This window comes from Nannospalax galili, unplaced genomic scaffold (genome assembly GCF_000622305.1).
Source record: "Nannospalax galili isolate Female #2095 unplaced genomic scaffold, S.galili_v1.0 scaffold510, whole genome shotgun sequence".
Taxonomy (NCBI): Eukaryota; Metazoa; Chordata; class Mammalia; order Rodentia; family Spalacidae; genus Nannospalax; species Nannospalax galili.
This window is the reverse complement of record NW_008329677.1, coordinates 2486617-2504282: the sequence shown is the minus strand read 5'-3', so window position 1 is coordinate 2504282 and position 17666 is coordinate 2486617. Positions and strand designations below refer to the sequence as shown.

The 17666-nt window shown below is 41.0% G+C and overlaps 1 protein-coding gene across 3 annotated transcripts in view; it reads left to right on the top strand.

Moving 5' to 3' along the window:
* Positions 1-17666, top strand: part of Slc24a3 (solute carrier family 24 member 3) — a 571799-nt gene that overhangs the window by 491808 nt on the left and 62325 nt on the right. For all 3 annotated transcript variants that reach the window (XM_008841377.3, XM_029567633.1, XM_029567635.1), the window contains exon 7: positions 15091-15165. In XM_008841377.3, coding sequence (XP_008839599.1) covers positions 15091-15165 — 75 coding nt within the window. The remainder of the gene's footprint in view (positions 1-15090; positions 15166-17666) is intronic.

Below are 17666 nucleotides of genomic sequence, written 5' to 3'. Positions count from 1 at the left end.
ACACACACACACACACACACGTATGTATGTATGTATGTATGTATGTATGTATGTATGTATATAGTGGTAGACTTTTAATTTAAAATTATATAGAGCCTGGAAGAAATTTATGAAAATTCAGCTTATGCTTATTTTGCCTGCAAGAGTAGAGGTAATTTGAATACATGTAAATATAATGTAATATAAAATTTTTATTTTATTATAAGGAAAGCATATTTAAATGTTCTAACTTATACCACCATCCCATTTGAAACTTCCTGTCTTGTGACTAAGATCTGAGGACTGGGCTAAAGGTCTTCCTCAGCAAGTCTAGTCATGGAGAACTGCAGTGGGCACAGGAATTGCTATAATCAAGCAAACCCCGGTGATTTTTATGATCTAATAAAGTGGGAATTGCCAGCAAAAGACTAACCATGTATGCTGCCATTTTGCAGACCTGGTTCAGAATATAGCTGAATTACTTGTAAATTCTGAACTTCACCAGGCATTAGCCTATTCATAGCCTATTCTGTAAAATGGGAATGTCAAAAATTTGCAAGCAAAAGTGCTTAGCATGGCATTTGGCACATGAGAACCATATTTTAAATTTTTATTTTATGTGTATGCACAGTTTGCCTGCATGTATGCTAAGTATACCCATGTGCAAAGCCGGTGAAGGCTAGAAGAGGGTAACAGATTACCTGGAACTGGAATTACTGATGGTTGCTAGCTGCTAGCTGCTATGTGGGTTTTGGGAACTGAACCTGGATCCTCTAGATGAACAGCCAGTGCTCTTAATTGCTGAGCCCTCTCTCTAGCCCCAAGAATCTATTTTTAATGTTGATAAGGAAGGAGCTCCACCTCAGACTCTGACCTCCTCAGAGCCAGTCTAATGTTTCACTGGGTCACATCACTCAGAAAGGCCATTGCTCTCCTGGAAATGTGGTCGGGAGCTACAGTTAAGGCCACTGTTTGCAGATCCTCTTTATTCCTAACACACCCATGTACACGTTTCCAGTCTTCCCACGATCTTGGGATCATCATTCATTTTCCCATGGATTCTCACACATTGCTGAGGACCTAGTAGTACAAGTGAATATTGCTATTCCAGATAGGAACCTGAAATGAATGGGAGATGTGCTATATGTTTGCCACCCGTCCCATAACACTCTCAGGGCCCAAGGGGGGGAACCTCAAACCTTTCAATCACATTGGGAAGAATGAAAGAAGGGGAAGGGCCTGCAAAGGGTCCCAGGCCCTTCTTCTCAGCTTCCTCTGCACAAGGTAATTAATATAAGTTCATATTCCTGGTATTGGACTCACCACCTGCAGTTTTATTGCGTTGATAATCCTGGGAAGAGCTACAGTATTAGCTGCTCTCTATTCATACAGCCATCATTTGAAAACTGAAAAATTGTCATCAGTACTTAGATGATATAACCTCCCCCTGTGTTTTTGTCTCAAACATATCCGGCTCTTCAGGGAGCTTTTTTTTTTAATGACTGGTTGATTTATTGCTTGCATTAGTCACTCGGGTCCCTTGACTTTCTGCTTAGTTGTTTAATACAGGCCAAGCCTAGATGTGTCACTCGTGCATTACCATGTTTTAATTCTTAATTTGTTTAATGTGAGGGGATAATATCTTCCAAGCACACATTATGAAATGTCCTTCTGTTCAATTTGCTCTGGCTACAAAACTGATTCATGAGTGTCACCTGCTCTCCCTACCCTGAGCCACAGAAATTACTTAAAATAGATTGGCTGCAAATCAGCTAGAGCCAGATGAGCCACAAAAACTTAGGAACTGGTATTTTTAATATAAAAATATCATTGGCAGCTCAAAGAGAGGAGCACAGCCTGAATCCTCACCCAGTGGAGGATAGATGCTCCTTCTAACCTGGAGCTCCCACCAAATATCCAGAAAGTTTGGGTATGGTTCCTTTATCTGTTCTCCAACACCATGGGAAAGCCCCCTTCCACAGTCTGTTATGTGACAGACACCAAATACTAACATGATGGTACATACCAATTGAGAGAGGGCCACACTTCCAGAAGCTTAAACTCTGGTGTCTGATTTCCACAGTCACACGGTATGGATGAACTCCACATTTTGTAGCACTTGCAGAACAGAGAGGCTCTGCATCGACTTGAAACCCAAGTCCTTGATGATGTGTCATAGATCACGATACCAAAATGATCCCTCAAGCTTGTGATTGTCCTATGACATTATGTAAATGACAAAAGGAGAAAATATTTCACCTATAATGTATGCCTGATAACTAACTCGAAGGTATCCATTTTTAAATAAGTTCTAATCTAAGTATCTTTTTGCTCTGTTTGCAGTGGAGGGAGCCTATAAGGGAGTTGTTTTCTCACATGGTTCTCTACATGGACAAAAAGGATGATTCATTAAGGAGGCTTGTATTTGTTATATATGAAGAAATAAACCCCCATACATTTTCTGGGACATCCTCCATCCTTCCCTTTTCCACCATAAACATGGGAGAGAAAAAACACACACACACACACAGACACATATATGGGGGAGAGAGAGAGAGAGAGAGAGAGAGAGAGAGAGAGAGAGAGAGAGAGAGAGAGCACTGTTTTCTAGCCCAAAGATCCTAGGTAGCTTTTCAGGCCCAGTGTATCAAGTCAGACACTACTGTTTGGGTCAATCTCTGCTGTTCTCTCACCAGTCTCCTACTTTCTGTAGTTTCCATTTCCATCTGTGACTATGACTTGGGACCTCCATACTGAGCCAGCACTGCCATCACTGTAAGTGTACATTCATCACCTGTGCATGCTGTTAAGATGCAGATTCTATGCAAGAAGTCTGTAGTGGGCCAGAGAAATTCATTTCTAACAAGCTCCAAGTGATGCTGCTACTGCTGCCCCAGACCACATGTGAGGTCAGTAGCAGGAAGCACACACTTCAGTGTAGAGAGTGCCAGTTCAGTCCTTGGAGGAATGGCTCCAATTCCATACTTATCTCTCTGAGATAAGAGGGTGAATGTTGTTATTGACATTATTCTTTCTGAAAAACTACATAAATATAGCCAAATTTCTGTCTATGGTAATGGACAAAACAGCACAGTTATTGAATCTACAGATATCCCCAAACAATGGTTTTGCTATTAGTTTCACCCTTCCCTACCTGAGTTCTTATCAGTATAGTGAGAATGAACCAAGAGCCATGTTACCTCTATTCCCTTTTTAGTGGAGGGACAATTAAATCATCAAATGAAGGCAGCTAAAGAGAAGAATCTCAAGGCTTATACCTCCAAACACTATGTGAGGAGGTCAGTGAACTTTGATGAGAAAAAAATTTACATCTTGTTTTTACTAACCACTTTGGTCCAACATTTCACCTCATTATACAGGAGAGAGCAAACCTTAGTAACCTTAACAGCACCTGTGATGTAGTCTGCTACATACATAAGGATGCTTTCATGCTGTGTTACAGGTATTGCAGATATCTCCAAACCCTTTCCTCATCCCATTTGATTCTCAAACAGCTAATACTTATCATGAGAAATCTTACTCGCTCTTGTTCCTACAAAAGTGTGTGTGTGTGTGTGTGTGTGTGTGTATGTGTGTTTTACTAAACCTCCATCTTTCACTGACTAGATAACTGAATTTAAATAAATAAGTTTCCAAGTAACTCTATTTTTATTATATGCCTTTCAACACACTATTCTGAAGAAAGGTCCACAGAGAATCAAGGGATGCCTGACACAGAAAATGTTTAAGAAGCCCCCCACTATGTCAAATTTTCAAGAAATGGAAACTGGATGTGTTCAGCATTATCAATACTAATTCATTAGCGTTTTGTAGAATAAATAAATTAATATGATTAATACGATTAATATGATTCTTACAGGCCAAAGGTCATAAATGCAGATTTATCCAGAATAAATGAGTGCACATGTCAGGACCAAAGAAAGTGACAGCAGAGACTTGGGCTTTGGCGTTGGGGAGGGTGAGGCAGTCATGGAAAGCTGCAGAAGGCATGTATTATCCAAAGAAGGTGCTGTTGGACAGCTCCACGGTGCCACAAGTTTACCTTGCCTTCAGAGTTTTGCACAGAGAAGCTAGCAATGGTTAACTTTTATGATCAACTTGACTAGAGTTAGAATTGCTGAGGAGAGACACACTTCTGGGTGTGTCTACAACGGGCTTAAAAGTGAGAAGAACCACCCTGAGCATGAGTGGTTCTATTCCTTGGGCTGAGGACAAGACTTAATGGAAGAGAAGAGAGGAAAAGCCAGATGGATGCCGAAATTCCCCTCTGCTTCCTGTTGCAGAGGGTAGGAAGTGAGACATCCCAGCTCCTGCCACTATGAAGCCACCTGCTGCCATTTCTTCCTCACCATTATGGACTGTGCCACCTCAAACCATAAATCAAAGCAAACCCTCCTTTCCTTAAGTTACTTCTTGTGAGGTATTTGGCAATGAGAAAAGTAACTACTACAAAGCAAAAATCTTTATTTCTTAGACAGGGTCTCACTGTGTAGCCTAGGCTGTCCTCAAACTTGCAATCCTCCTGCCTTAACCTTCCACACACTGGTATTACAGGCATACCACCATGCTAGGCTTCAAAAGTCTTGACATAGGGGCTAGAGAGATGGTTCAGTGGTTAAGAGCACTGGCTGCTCTTGCAGAGGACTCAGGCTCAGTTCCCAGCACCCACATAACAGCTAACACTCATCTGTAACTCCAGTTCCAGGGGGATCTGTTGCCCTCTTCTGGCCTCCACAGGCATTGCACACACAGGTGCACTTACATACTAGCAGGCAAAACACTCATACACATAAAATAAAAATAAATAAATCAAAAAATGTTTGTCTTGATGTAGTAGACTACCCCCTTGCCATGCCCTGCCAGAATTATAATATACATGTTGGATGTTATTTCAATTAAAGTAACAAAGAAATAATAAAGCCGATAAGCCAAACAACCAGAATAAAACAGTAATCAATGTCTAGCTTGAGATAAATAGACAAGATAGAAAAGGCTTGACTTTCCCTTTGCTCTAAACATATTTGTTCCCAAATCACTAAACATCCAACTGTGTCCTTATCCAAAGAAATGTAAGTTTAGGTGCCTTACTTTGATCAGCACTCACAATTTAATAAGTTGGGTTACCAGATTCTGCAAATAAATATTCAGAGCACCCAAATTTGAATTTCAGATAAGTAATGGATATATTTTTAGTCTGTATCACATGTGATATTTGAGATATGATATTTTTAATTGCTTGATGTTTACCTGAAATTCAAAATTAACTAGGCTTCCTGTTTTTTATCTGGCAATATAAGTAGTATATCAAGTCCAAGTTATAATGAAGTAGTTAATATTAAAACTAGTATTAGCTACTATATGAAAACTAACATGAGTTTTGTTTTTGAGTAACTCTGTATGTGTACTGTGTACTGGTGTGTATGCATGTTCATGTGTGTGCATGTACACATTGGGGAGATAGTTTCTTGTGCACTTGTATTCGTGAGGATGTGGAAGCCAGAGGTCAATGTCAGGTGTCATTCCTCAGGAAAAGCCCACCTTGTTTTGTGTGTGTCTTTGCGTTTGTTTTGTTTTGATTCTTTGAGAATTCACACAATATATTTTGATCATATTTATACCCTGTCCCTCATTCCACTCCCATCTTACTTTCTGTGCCCCTGACTTCATGCCTTCTTTTTAAATTTTTTTATTTATTATTTTTATTTTATGTGTATGAGTGTATTGCCTGCATGCATGTAAGTATACCCATGTCATGCAATACCAGAGGAAGTCAGAAGAGAGTGTCAGATTCCCTGAAACTGGAGTTACAGATGGTTGTTAGCTGCCATGTGGGTGCTGAGAATCCAACTTGGGTTCTCTGCAAGTGTAAACATTGTTTTGAACCACTGAGCCATCTCTAGCCCCACCTTCATTTTAAAGATCTATCAAGTCTAGTTCTCCAAATGCTCTTGGGTGTGTGGCCATCCCCTGAGCCTGACCAACCTACATGTGTCACATCCTTAAAGAAAATAAATTCTTCCTCTTCTAGCAGCTATCAGTTGCCAATAGTCCCTCAGCTAGGGCCAGGTCTTCTTCTTCGCCTCCCCCATCCATGCTGAGGTTTTTGTCTGCCTTAGGTTTACACAGGTCTTGTGCATGCTATCACAAGGGGCAGTTTCCACAATATGAACCCACCTTGTTTTTGAGAAGGTTTCTCATTGGGACCTGGGGCTTGATGACTAGGCTAGACTGGCTGGCCAGCAAGGCCCAGAAGTTCTCCTATCTCTGCCACTCCAGTACTGGGATTACTAGTCTTTACATTTTTTTTTTCCTTCTGGGGACCGAACTCAGGTCCTTAGGCCTGTATGGCAATCACTTTGCCAGCTGATCTATCATCCCAGCCACATGTGTAACATTTTTATTTAAAAACTACATACACTCAGAAAAGTATCATATAAAGAACAAAAAGAACAGCCCTGGCCTCAGGAGCCTCTGGTATCTTCTTTCAAACTCTGCTGTCTGAGGGGAATGCTATCCCTGACTTAGAACTGCATGGATTAGTATAACTTACTTTCAGATCAATGGAATTGCTTTGTACATCAATCAGCTTTACATTACTGTAACAAAATACCTGAGAAAATCAACTTTAAAAGAGTAAAGATCCAGGGCTGGAGAGATGGCTTAGCAATTAAGAATACTGACTATTCTTGCAGAAGACCCAGGTTCGAATCCCAGCACCCACATGGCAGCTAACAACTGTCCATAAGGGGATCTGACAGTCTCTTCTGTCCTCCCCGGGCATTACATGACATGGGTGCACTTACCTACATGCAGGCAATATATGCATACACATAAAATTAAAATAATAAATAAAATATTTTTCAAAAACAGTAAAGATTTATTTTGACTGATAATTTCACTTGGTCCTATTTCTTTGGGGCTTGAAGTAGGAAACATATGGTGGCACATGGTAGTCATGGAAGAAAAGATCAGAAGGAAGGGATAGGATCCCTCCCACTACTTCTTCAAGAAGCTACCTTCAACAACCTTAAACTTTTCATCAGGTGCTATCTCTTAAAGGTTCCACTACTTCCCTTGGGAACAAGGGGTGGCTGAGGACATGGATCAGTCAGTAAAGAGCTTTCTGCACAAGTATAGGGACCTAAATTCAGATTCCCAGCACCTGTAATCCCAGCACTGGAGTGATGGAGACAGGCAGATCCATGGAGCTCACTGCCAGCCAGCCTAACTAAATTGGTGAGCTCCTGGTTCAATGAGAGACCTTGTCTCAAAAAATGAGGTGGAGAAGTAATCAAAAAAGTCATTCAAAGTTGACCTCTATACACATGAACACACATACACACATATAATAAACACACACACACACTCATACACATTAAAGGAAAAACTTACATGGGTCTTTGGGGGACACTGATGATCTAAACTATAGCAAGTTATAGTTTAAAGATTACAAAGTGTGTCTGTCTGTCTGTCTGTGTCTGTGTGTCTCTGTGTGTGTGTATGTCCGTGTGTCTATTTGTGTCTGTGTGTGTGTCAATGTGTGTATATGTGTGTCTGTATCTGTCAGTGTGTGTATGTCTATGAGTGTCAGTGTGTCAATGTATCTGTGTGTGCACATCTGTGTGTGTGTGTGTGTGTGTGTGTGTGTGTGTGTTGTGTGTGGTTATTTTTGGTTAGAGCAGACACAGCTAGTGCTCCACCTGTGACTTCTCACCTTTTCCAGTTCAGTCCCACTGGCCTGACTTCCAACTGTAGACCTTCATCTCTTTGCTGGGGGCACTTCCTCACCACTGAAGCCCATATTTTCTGCCCTTTGAGGTAAAAGAGCATTAGGAAATTAACACTCCAGTGGCTGATGGAGTGAGCAGATAACTATCCCAGCTCCCTCTCTGCTTGGCTGAAGCAAGGAGACGACATTCTACACTGTCTCCTCCAGGCCTGAGACTCACTTGACCACAATATAACTTTTTATTGTCCTTCCAGTGGCTGCCTCACCTTCCCGACATCCCCAAAAATGTTTTCTAGAGTCACCTGCCCAGACACGATACTTGCATTTCCATCTTTCATTTAACACACCAGGTTAAACGAAGTTGCCCTAACCATGCTACCTTTACTCAAGAAACTTGTATCGAGTACCTAATACTGCCAAATGCTGTACTAAGTGCTGGTATGTTAGTGCCTGGTAACAAAGGCAGATGCTCCTATACCTGGTCCCTAGGTAGGTAAAGGGTTCCAGGGACCACAGCAGGCGGTGGTTTACATTTATCATGAAAACTATGGCGCATAATTCTGTGGATGGTGAAAAGGCCCTTCTGAGCCCAGAGGAGCCCCAGGTCATTATCAGCATCCCTGGTTACTGTTCAGCATGGTCACTGGAGAGTATTCAAAAGATTGTTCTGGGGCTGAAGATCTGACTCAGCAGTTAAGAACACTGGCTGTTCTTGCAGAAGACCTGGGTTCGAATCCCAGCACCCACATGGCAGCTAACAACTGTTCATAACTCCAGTCCCAGGGGATCCAACAGCCTCTTCTGACCTCCACAGGCATTGTACATGGGTTCACTTACCTACATGCAGGCAATACACGCATACACATAAATTAAAAATAATAAATAAATAAATTTTTTTTAAAGATTATTCTATGTGCACAGTGTCCTGAGGTGGCATCCTTATGTAAATCTATCAGTAGCAATTTGTTTACTTGCCAGTTGTTTTCCTCATATAAAATTAGAACTTAAAATGGGTTTTCTTAGGAAACAATTTTTTAAATGAACTCATTTTATTTTCCTGGTTCTGAAGATTAATAAACAAGCAGAAATATATGGACTGGAGAGATGGCTCAGTGGGTAAAATGCCTGATGTGCAAGTTTGACAAGGTGAATTTAAATCCCCAGTACCCATGTAAAAAGCCAGGCTTGGCAGCACATGTCTGTAACCCCAGCACTGGGAGGTGTTGCCAGGAGGATCCCAGAGGCTTACTGGCCAGTCAGTGCAGCCAATAACTCAGCGCCAGTTTCAGGATAGACACTGTCTCAAAACATAAGATGGACAGTGACAGAGGAAGACACACACACACACAGACACACACACACACACACACACACAGGAACAAAAACAAAAGAAAAATAAGCAGAAGTTCATTATAGTTTGCAAAGGCAAGGCATAATGAACTTCTAAAAAGCCAGAAGCCATTTAGATTTCAGTGGTTTTTCTCCAGCATGTTTTATTTGCAGTGAATCTGAACAATGAATTACCAGTGGCAGCAAGACTTCCCTGTGAAGGAAAAGTTCAGGCCAGGCCCTCACCTTCCCAGACTTTAATATTGGTATCTTCTGATTGTTTCAGGACATCCAGAACCCTGTCCTAGCTCCAGATTGTATAGCTGTATATCCTGAGGTGGGCATTGACAGTAGAAATTGTATCAACTCAAAATCTTGGAACAAAACGCATGTTATGCTCTTCCTAATCTTTTTCCGTGATGTCTGTGGGAAATAACATTTCTCAGAGATGATAGCAGCTTCATGTTGTGGAACAATTGTAGTGTTTTGCCTGTTTCAGTAGTTTTCTATTTTTAAAAAAGGAAAGCACTCACAAGTTGAGAATGTTTATCTTTTTCAAATATGTCTGCAATGTCCCATTACTCATCAAGAAAAGCTGGTCATAGCCAGGAGTGGTGGCACATCTCTTTAGTCCCAGCACTTGAGAGGCAGAGGCAGGTGGGTCTCTGTGAGAGCAAGGCCAGCCTGGTTTACATAGCAAGCTCCAGGCCAGTTTGTGTTACAAGGAGACCCTGTCTCAAAAAAAAAAGAAAGAAAGGAAAATTGGTCATAAATATCATATTGTATTATGTGCATACATATTTTATATTTCCAAAGATACTGGGTGTATATTAGCATATCTATAAACAGCTGTGTGGAGACTTACAATATTATAACCATAAACAGATGATACAGTTTTATCATAAACAATTACTGTTAAGTTCCTTGAAGGATCTAGAATCTTTAAAAAGAGGAGAGTGTATTTTCCTCTGTTTGGGAAGTGTGATTTTTTTTCTGCCTTTACACCACTCTGAAATGAAATGAAATTATAGAAGAAAAAGCAAAACTGTATATTCAGTTGAGAATGTGTGAGATTGTACTCCAGAAATAGCAGAGGAAATATCAAGATGAAATTCCAGCTGGGAGGGATTCCTCGAGGTCTGGGGGAACAGAGCCTCTGGCTAGATTGCGAAGGAGTTTGCCATTGGATGGCCTTTTGTGATCTGCACCATCTGTACCATTAATTAATGAGGTCAAGCGCAGAATTACTCACTGTTGGTTTTCTCCCCCGGACCCCTTTTCTGATCTCTTCTCCAGGGTGACTTGTCTCACTACCTTTCAGTCATTTTGCAAAGCGCTGCAGAAGCTAAGCTGTCTGCCGTCCTCCCTGCTCTGGGTTGGGTGACACCTGCAGATAGATGCACAGGGCCTCCCCTTTTGTTGCAGAGATATCAACATATCCATCTCAGCCAGGAAATGTGTCCAGGATCTGAATCAGATGGTGCGGGCCTCCACCCTTCTTTGAGTAGCAAAGGGAACTGTATAGAGTCAATGTATCCACATTCATGGAAAACAAAACAATTGCCAAACAGTAAGGGAAATTTTCTTTTTGAAAACTAGACAAATGGACCAGTAGTTTCAATATTTATTTAACCGACTCTCTCCCTCCTGGTATATCCATATCTGCACCTACAGTCCTTATAGTTAATGCCTTTCTGCTTTGATTGCTTGCCCCGAATCTCCTTAAAGCAGGTCATTTCTAAATTTAACTGTGGCCACTGTTATCTTGTTTTGTCTTTTAGGCTTCAGATCTTCCCCCCTTTAGCTACAATTTCTAACATATTTGTCCTCACAGCTTAAAATAATAGAGAAAAGAAACCTCCTTCCCTGCAGAAGGCAATACAGTGATAGTGACAAAAAGGCATCTGGTTTTCTGACCTGCCTCCTGTGGAGCACTGTATAGCACAGTACGTGGGCACAGGGTCTTAAAACCCAAGGTTCCTGGGATCAAATCCCAATTCTACTGGTATGGTCTTGGTCACATCTGTCTTGACAAGCTCAGATGGCTGGCAAAAGATGGCAAGCCCAAGCATCCTAGGTTGTTGTGTAGATTGAATGAGATACCCTTTGATCCCCTTGTCTGCAGAAAAAGACAGATAAATATGGACCATTGTTGATGAATGGGATCTCAGAAAGGTAAGTTAGAGACAGACAAGAGAAGGACCTTGGTGCAGCCGTCACCATGTCTCCTGCACAGCTATGTATAGTTTCGGGGGGGGCCCTCCATCTATTCCCTCTAGGGCAGAAAGAAATTATTCCCTTGTTTGGTTCTTTACTATCATACCCTATTTCATTGATCGATAGGGGGAAAAATCAGTTTTACTCAGTGTAACATCTTAAGCTTAGGCTGAAGTTTGACTGTCATCCAGATGTTAAAGATAATTCTACTTATAATAAGAAAAAATATATTATAGTCTCTTCAAGTTTGACATCTAGACCTGGTGTGGATTTTATTTCCTGCATCAGTAAATCGAAGTGGATAATTTTTATTATTCTTTGATATTTTTATTGGAGTTGTATACGCACATTGCTTGAAGACATTATGGAAACAGCCATTTTCCAGTCCCATCAGTTCTAATTTCCAACTCGTCGGAGGGAACCACTTTCCACTAATGTGGCTGCTCTCAGTATTTGCTGTAAAAATCTCTAAGTAACATGCTTAGGTGGCAGCTATTGGATTTTTAATTGCAAGTGTTCTGTATTGACTTCACAGCATGGAGGAGGATTTAGCCCTAGCCTGCCCCACATTGTCCTCAAATAGTTTTATCACAATTTTGGTTAGACAATAGTCTGCTTAATTTACTAAGACTCTATGACCATTTTTCATAGTTAGGACATTAATATTTAATGAGTCATAATCTTTTAGTCATAGTTCTGTTTTCCTAGTGGTTTATAATTGTCTTTTTTATTTGTTTTGGTTTGGCTTGAGTTTGAGATTTTAAGAGATGGGACTTGCCATATAGCCCAGACTGGCCTCAAACTTGCAACCCTCCAGCCTTAACCTCCCAAGTGCTGGGATTACAGGTGTGGGCCACCATACCACAGCTGATGTTATTTTATTTTTTGTTTGCTTGTCTCTTGCTTCATTTTCTATGTTCTGTTCCTAGAGTTCAAAAGCTTCTTCTCTATAAATTCCAAATTATCAGATATTTCATCTTTTTTTGTCCTTCTGGCATAATTTCTTCCAGAGTCTTCCAACCTGCCCCAGTCTGGCTAGGTATCCTCTAAACCTGCTGTAAACATTTTATTTTATAATCCCCTTTTATCTCCCTTCCATAATCTCCCTTTGCCATGATTCTAGAAATTTCCTTCAATTATTACTGGATTCTTGTTGCTAAGTTCGTGGGTTTTTGTAACATACTCTCTGTAACTCTTATTTTTGCTGGAGTGCATCTTCCAATAGTGTTTATTCAGAAAGGGTGCATCTCGGGTAAAATTTTAAGAGAGCTAAACTTTTGTAATTATTCTCTTCTCATTTTAAACCAGTAAGTTAGTTGTACATAAAATTTCAGATGATAATTTCCTCACTAATTTTGAAAGCGTTATCCATTTTCTTCTAGTTTCCAATATTTTTTTGAGAAATCAGTTGTCATTCTGGTTTTGATCTCTCTCTCTCTCTCTCTCTCTCTCTCTCTCTCTCTCTCTTTTGTGTGTCAGCTAAATCCACATTGAGAACAATTCTCTTTTCCTTTTTTTTTTTTCAAAAAAAAAAAAAAAAAAAAAAACAAAGCAATATTCTTCTCTCTCTCTCTCTCTCTCTCTCTCTCTCTCTCTCTCTCTCTGTTGTGATTATGTGTTTGGCATCAGTAAATCTAAGTGGACAATTTATATTACATTTTTCTTTTTATTGTATCAGACACTTGAGGACACTGACTGGAAATGTAGAAGTCCTTAGCTTGTGAGAATTTCTCTTGAACTATTTATATCTGTTTCCGGGAACTTCTGTTACTTAGATGTTGTATCTCTATTTTCTTATTAAAGTGAGGGATGGGCAGTGGTCTGGCTGCTTGAAATTAGGGAGAAGTTCGGGGTTTAAATTCTTAAAGAGTCCTTTAGTTGCCCTATATCCAGGTCCATCTTTAGCCCAACTTCTGAATTTTCTGCAAAGCTAGATGAGTGTCCAATTGATCCTCTGCTTTCCAGATTCCAAAAGTGCGTTGCTCTGATCTTCTAGTCTGTTTTTATGACTTCTGGGTTTATGTCTTGTTTTTAAAAATATGTGAATTGTCATCTGGTCACAACATAATAAGAATGAGTGAAGACAATGTATGTATTCAGTCTGCCATCTAAAACTCCTAAGGAGGTTCAGGACTGATATTTGTCTGATGCTGCAAATTCATCTGTCTGGTTATAATAAATTGAATAAAACTTTCAACCTTTTATGACCTGCTGAAAAATGAACAGTTTAGTTCAGTCTAGTCTAGCAATGGTGAATGATGACCATAGCTTCTACAAGTTAGCAACACAGAGGAGAAAAAAGAAAGGGTAAAGTGTGTCCTGTAATTGTCCTATGGAGATTTCCAGGGACTGGCTCTCTTCTGGACAACCCTATTGTCATTAGCCTAGATCAGCCAATACAAGAATCTAATGACACAAAATTAGCCTTCGAAAATATCTACCTGTCAGTATGGTGAGTAGAAGGATGCACTCATGGAAAGAGCGGCCTGTCTTTCATGCTATTTGAATGCAGAAAGCCTTCTCTCATTTGACTTTGCCTGGTCGCTGTAGCTGACACAGCAGTCAGGGATTAGAGTCATGAAAGATCACCCTAGGGTGGTCTTTTATCCCTGGGATGATCCTTTTTCCCTGATGTCTTTGGTGTAGCATGTGCCTGTCCCTTGTCCACCCAGGAGTCTTGACATTTGCTGTGTCCTTTTTCACTTAGTAGCCCAAGGGCAAAGGCAGCCAAACAAAGGTCCTGTGGCCATGAGGTAAATGATACTCTTCCAGGGAGGATAACAACCTAGTAACAACCTGCTGGCATGGTTCTGTGGGTCTTCCCAGACATCTTATAAGGGTTTGCCAAAATGGACCCAGGTGTCCCCTAGAAAGAGACTTTAAAAGATTTACCAGAAAGAAATGGCTCGCCTGCATCTCTCCACGATGTCCAGTCCTGGCCTCCCTGCTCTCAATGTTGCAACAAGACACCTCCTTCTAGGGCTTTGACTGCCTTAACCTCAGCAATGTACTGCTGACCTAGTCTCAGCAAAGCCAGCATCTCTTTAAGGGAAGCATATACCAACTACTAATGTAATGTTTTCTTCAGATCACCACAGAAATCCATTTATTTTTAATTTGTTTAAGTTTGGTCCAATATCAATAGATCCACTCACACGATAGAGATGAAGCAGGAAGGCCTGGGTAAGTCTGTTTAAGGACATGTCTCACTTCTGAAGGGCAACATATACCCAGTTCAGATGCTCGCTCTACTGTGGGTGTAGGTACAGACTTTAGAGTTGTTGACTAAGGCACAGGCTCATACCTGGCACTCCCTTGCCATTAGAAATGCTGAACCAGATCTACTCGTGGGAAATGCATGACTCCTCTGGTGAGCATCTTTTCCCTGGGCTCCCCCCTTGACCTTGCTACACAACCTGGAACTGCCCAGCAGCCTTCTTTCTCTCCCAGTAGAACAAGGCCCTTGATTCCCTCTCGTTTTTTGTCACTGATCATTTCCCCTCAGCCCAACTGCTACAATTAAATCCTACTTTGGTAATCTGCTTCTGAGAAGATCAGACTAAGACACCTAGAACCCTTCAATAGATTCCAATTGATGAGCAGATTGGTCAGGGCCAGGGCAGCAGACAGATATGAGATTATGTTTCCAGTTTGTCACTAGCCAAAAAGAGAATTCTGCTGAAGCAGAAAAGGCAAAATCACTCTTCTTTTGGGTTTTCTTTGGGCCTCAGAGAAGGACAAGTCACAGAGTTACACTAACTCATTTGCATTGTCTGACAGCTTGTTTCTTGCTCTTTGTCTCCCTTTTCCCTCAGGTTGTGGCTCTTTCCTCCTGGTGCCTGCTGAGGGATTCTATCTACTACACGTTGTCTGTGGTCGCGCTCATTGTGGTAAGTTGCTTCTACCATTTCAGTCCCAACCCAGGTTCATGCCTGGCTCCCCCATGTGGAGTTCCTTTCAAAGTCACAGTGGAGGATGAGGGAATATATGTCTTTATGTGGAGGCAGTTTTTCTTTATTCCAGTCACTTTGTTACCTAGAACCCTGCTTGCTCATTGGGTACTGAGAATAGGAGTTGTGACTTAGATCATCTAAATTCGAAGGGGTCCCCTGCAAGTAGTCTGTGACCCCCCTGACCATTCCTTCCTGCTGGCTTTATGACACCTCTGACTCTCCTCCCTGGGGCCCCAGAACTCCCCTTCTCACTCTGTAAGCTCTCCCAGAATGTTCCCTTTCCTCCCACATCACTCCTTGTATTACTACATCATACTCCTGTGTTCTCTTATAGTAGATCTCCCTGAGGTCCAGATGTGGGTAAATAACTCTCTACTACTCTACTGACTATACCAATCTTGACATGTCTCTAACTAAGCTCTTGATGTGTTCAACAAAACTGGACTCTTCTTCTGTTTCTGCTCTCATTTCTAAACTGGACACCCAACCTGAAAATGATGTTAAGTCACTCTTTCCTCCAACTTCCTGTATCCATGTGACTTAATTGTTCAGTAGATTTCCACTTATAAACATACCCCAGCATTCCCCACTTCACTTGAGGCTATAGTCCTATCCTGAACAGATATATCAACTGTGCTGCATTTCATGGTGGGTCAGGGTACAGCATGGAAGAGTTGCTGCCACCTGTTTCCCTCCCCTCTCTATCCCCAGTACGTCCTCAGAGTCATTTAAGTCCCTACCAAGAAAATATGTGAATGTTCAGCCCTTGTTAACTGACCAGAAGCCCGTGTAGAGGGGAATAAATAGCCAAACTCCTTATCTTAACAAGCTGCACTTGGGAGTAAATAGTTAAAAACAAGAAAAAACCATCAGAATTCAGAGATCTGACTCAATGTTAGTCTTCTCAAGTAACGGTTAATTTTATGTATCAACTTGACTGTGCTCAGCAATGCATTATTTATGGGTGTGTCTGTGCATTAATTACTTTTGTGTCACTGTCACAATACTACTTAAAGGAGGGAAGACTTATTTTGCCTCATAGTTTCAAAGGGTCTCAAGCCATCATGATGAGGCAAACATGGAATAGTTAAGCTTATGGCAGTGGGTACATGTGGCAGAGACTATTCACATCATGATGGACTGGGAAGCAGAGACTATGACAGAAGTATGTGGTCAGGCTGGAGCCTTCAAAGCCTGCTACTAGTGATTTACTTCCACCTGTTAGGCACCAACTCCTGAAGATGCCACAGCTTCACAAAACAGTGAAACTAAGCTAAAGAGCAAATAATCAAAACTTAGGAGCTATTTCAGACCATAATAGTCTATCAGGGATTTCCAGGTAGACTGACTAGCATTTGTATTCATAGAATTACTAAAGACCACTCTCACCTGAGTGGGTATCAGCCAATCCTTCAAGGACCTAAGTAAAACAGAAAGGCAGAACAGAGTGAATTCCCTTTTCCTGAAAATTATGTAGAGTGGTTCATCTTCCTGAGCCCTTGGAAACTGGAGCTTTTGGCTCTTCGACATTCCAACTTGAACAGGGACTTGAACTACAGGCTCCTTGCTTGGTTATCATGCCTTTGAATTTGGATGAAACTAGACTACTAGCTTTGTAGATGGCAGATCATGGAATTTCTCATCCTCCATAATAGTGTGAGCCAATACTCCATAATTAATCTAATGTATATGTACCATGTATATATAATCTATTGGTTCTGTGTATCTGGAAAACTGTAGCTAATACACTGTACTAGCGCTAATGACCTTGGAAAAATCAATCTTCCTGGGCTTTCATTCTTACCTACACAAGACTAGATGACCTATTTCAGAAAGCACTTTCCTGTGGATTATTTTGCTGTCACTCTATGCCAATAAGATAAACACAATGTTTGATGGGATGCTTTCTACAAGGAACCAGATAGATATCTCCATTTCTGAGGCTGAAAATCTTGGATTTAAAAACCATCACAAGGTTTGCCCTAAAAACTGATTTACACACTGTGATGGCTAATCCTGGGTGTCATCTTGCCTGGATCTGGGACTAACTGAAATGAAAGAGACCTTCTTGATTGGCTCATCGGAAGCTGGAAGACACATCCTAAGTGTGAGCATTCCCTTCTGATAGTAGCCCATATAAAAGGCCATGCCAGAAGGGAGCTCTTGCTTTTTGCTGCTTGCCTTCTCTCTCTCTGGTGAGTTCATCTTGTTGCTGTAAACTGAAGACTAGCAGATCTCTTGGAATTCATCATACCTTCTGTGCCAGATTGTGACTACTAAGACATTCAGCCTCGTGGACTGAACAACTACCGGATTCTCAGCATCTCCAGTGTGGTGCAGCCATTGTTGGACTACTCAGACTCTATCCTGTGAGCTAATCTGATAAATCCATATGTATATCTATCTCTCTCTATATAGATATACATATATATATATAT